Source organism: Limanda limanda, chromosome 4, assembly GCF_963576545.1.
Source record: "Limanda limanda chromosome 4, fLimLim1.1, whole genome shotgun sequence".
NCBI classification, from domain to species: domain Eukaryota; kingdom Metazoa; phylum Chordata; class Actinopteri; order Pleuronectiformes; family Pleuronectidae; genus Limanda; species Limanda limanda.
Window position 1 is genome coordinate 13,242,933 of NC_083639.1, and position 1,744 is coordinate 13,244,676.

Consider the following 1,744-nt stretch of genomic DNA (forward strand, 5'->3'; position numbering starts at 1 on the left):
ATTTATAAACATAAGTTCCACTTCATAAAGTACATTATTTAACCCATAAATCCTCCCTCGGTCTTTTAATCCGCAGTATCATCACTGACTCGGTTGATGTTGTGACCCTTGGTTGAACAGATTTGTTTTTCAGAGACTGTTTTTTGGCATTGGTGCGCATCGAATGTGAACTCGAAAAACATTTCTCACTCCATCAGCATCTGTGATTTATGACTTTAACGTTGCTCATTTGTTGTAAAAAAAAAGGTTTTAAAAAATGTTTAATCATGAAAATACCATACAAATTGAATCATATGTATTTGTTAAAAGTATATATTAAAGCAAGTACCATCAACTGTTGGAAGTAATAAGTTAAGACTGATTTCGGTCCTGACAATGAATTGATGAACAAGAATGCAGACACATGGCTGCATGCGGACTGACGCTCCAGCACCAATCTGGAACCCATAAAGCCTCAGACATCTCTGCAACATTAGACACAGCACTCCTCATTGGCTGAGAGCTCCACTTACCCCCTTACTCTACCGCCCGCCCAGCAAACGCTCTCTTCCTGCTTCCCTGCCTGTCTCAGGACGGACCTCGCCCTCTGGAAGTCCGCTGAGCCAATGAGAAGTGCCTGCAGGCACTAGGTTAGCGTTTGGGTATAAAAGAGGTAGAGGTGGACCTGCCTGTCAGATGGTTTGTTGTTGTTCCGTCTGCCAGGTCGAGAGGGGGAATGTGAAAGTGAGAAATTTAACAAGCTAAGCGGGAAACGGAGCAGCCAGAGCGACGTCCAATCAGATGGAGCGTCAGCAGCCGTAACTTTGTTTGACGGAGTGAAAGAGTTTTTGTGGCAAAAGCTTGTCGGGCTATCACCGGGGGTTGGCAGTGAAAAAGAGCCGTGCTCCGTCCCGTCTCTGTAGTGGAGTGTGGAAAGTCTTTGGTGGACGATACAATGAGAGAAGAGGTTTCCTGCACTAACTCCCCTGAAGGAGGGCTGGGGGCCAGTGAAGAGGAACTGGAGCGGGGGTCGAAGAAGAACCACCCATCAGGGAACCGCAAACGCTCGCCGTATCCCAAGAAGGACAGCCTCAGTCAGGCCGAGGAGAGCAGCACCGGCAGCCCCACCAGCCTGCTGCCCGCCGGGCCCAAGCGGGTGAAGAAGAGCCCCACCACTGTGGTGTCGCTGGCGCCCACGCCGCTGGGCCCGAGGCCGGACCAGCCCTTCGAGGACCTCCACTCTCAACGCGTCATAGCCAACGTGCGGGAGCGGCAACGCACTCAGTCGCTGAACGATGCCTTCTCATCTCTACGCAAGATCATCCCCACGTTACCCTCCGACAAGCTGAGCAAGATCCAGATCCTGAAGCTGGCCTCGCGCTACATCGACTTCCTGTACCAGGTGCTGCAGAGCGACGAGATGGACGCCAAGCTGGCCAGCTGCAACTACCTGGCCCACGAGAGACTCAGCTATGCCTTCTCTGTCTGGAGGATGGAAGGGGCCTGGGCCATGTCCACCAGCCACTAGGACCCCCTCGAACTTTTCTCCTCCATCCTCTCGTGTCCACATCTCCACCCCACCGCCTCTGTCTGTGTTTGCGCCCATTTCCTGACCCCTGCACCTCTGAATTCAAGCCCTCTGGTCCGATCTTGACCTTTCCATCTCCGACCTTTGCATTCATTTCTCATCCTGCTCAGTCTCTGTGCTCCATGATGCTTCACTTCATTAACATCCACCACCTTCTCCAACATCCACAGTTGGATA

The 1,744-nt window shown here is 51.7% G+C and overlaps 1 protein-coding gene across 1 annotated transcript; it reads left to right on the forward strand.

Moving 5' to 3' along the window:
* The first annotated feature begins 934 nt into the window (after nucleotides 1-934).
* Nucleotides 935-1,507, forward strand: LOC133000512 (twist-related protein 2-like). Its single transcript, XM_061070458.1, has one exon. It carries the CDS (start codon nucleotides 935-937, stop codon nucleotides 1,505-1,507), a length of 573 nt encoding a protein of 190 aa, XP_060926441.1.
* The last annotated feature ends 237 nt before the right edge of the window (nucleotides 1,508-1,744 follow it).

What these genes read in the sequence shown, in the direction of transcription:
- LOC133000512 (XM_061070458.1), top strand. Translation starts at nt 935, where the DNA reads ATGAGAGAAGAGGTTTCCTGCACTAACTCCCCTGAAGGAGGGCTGGGG.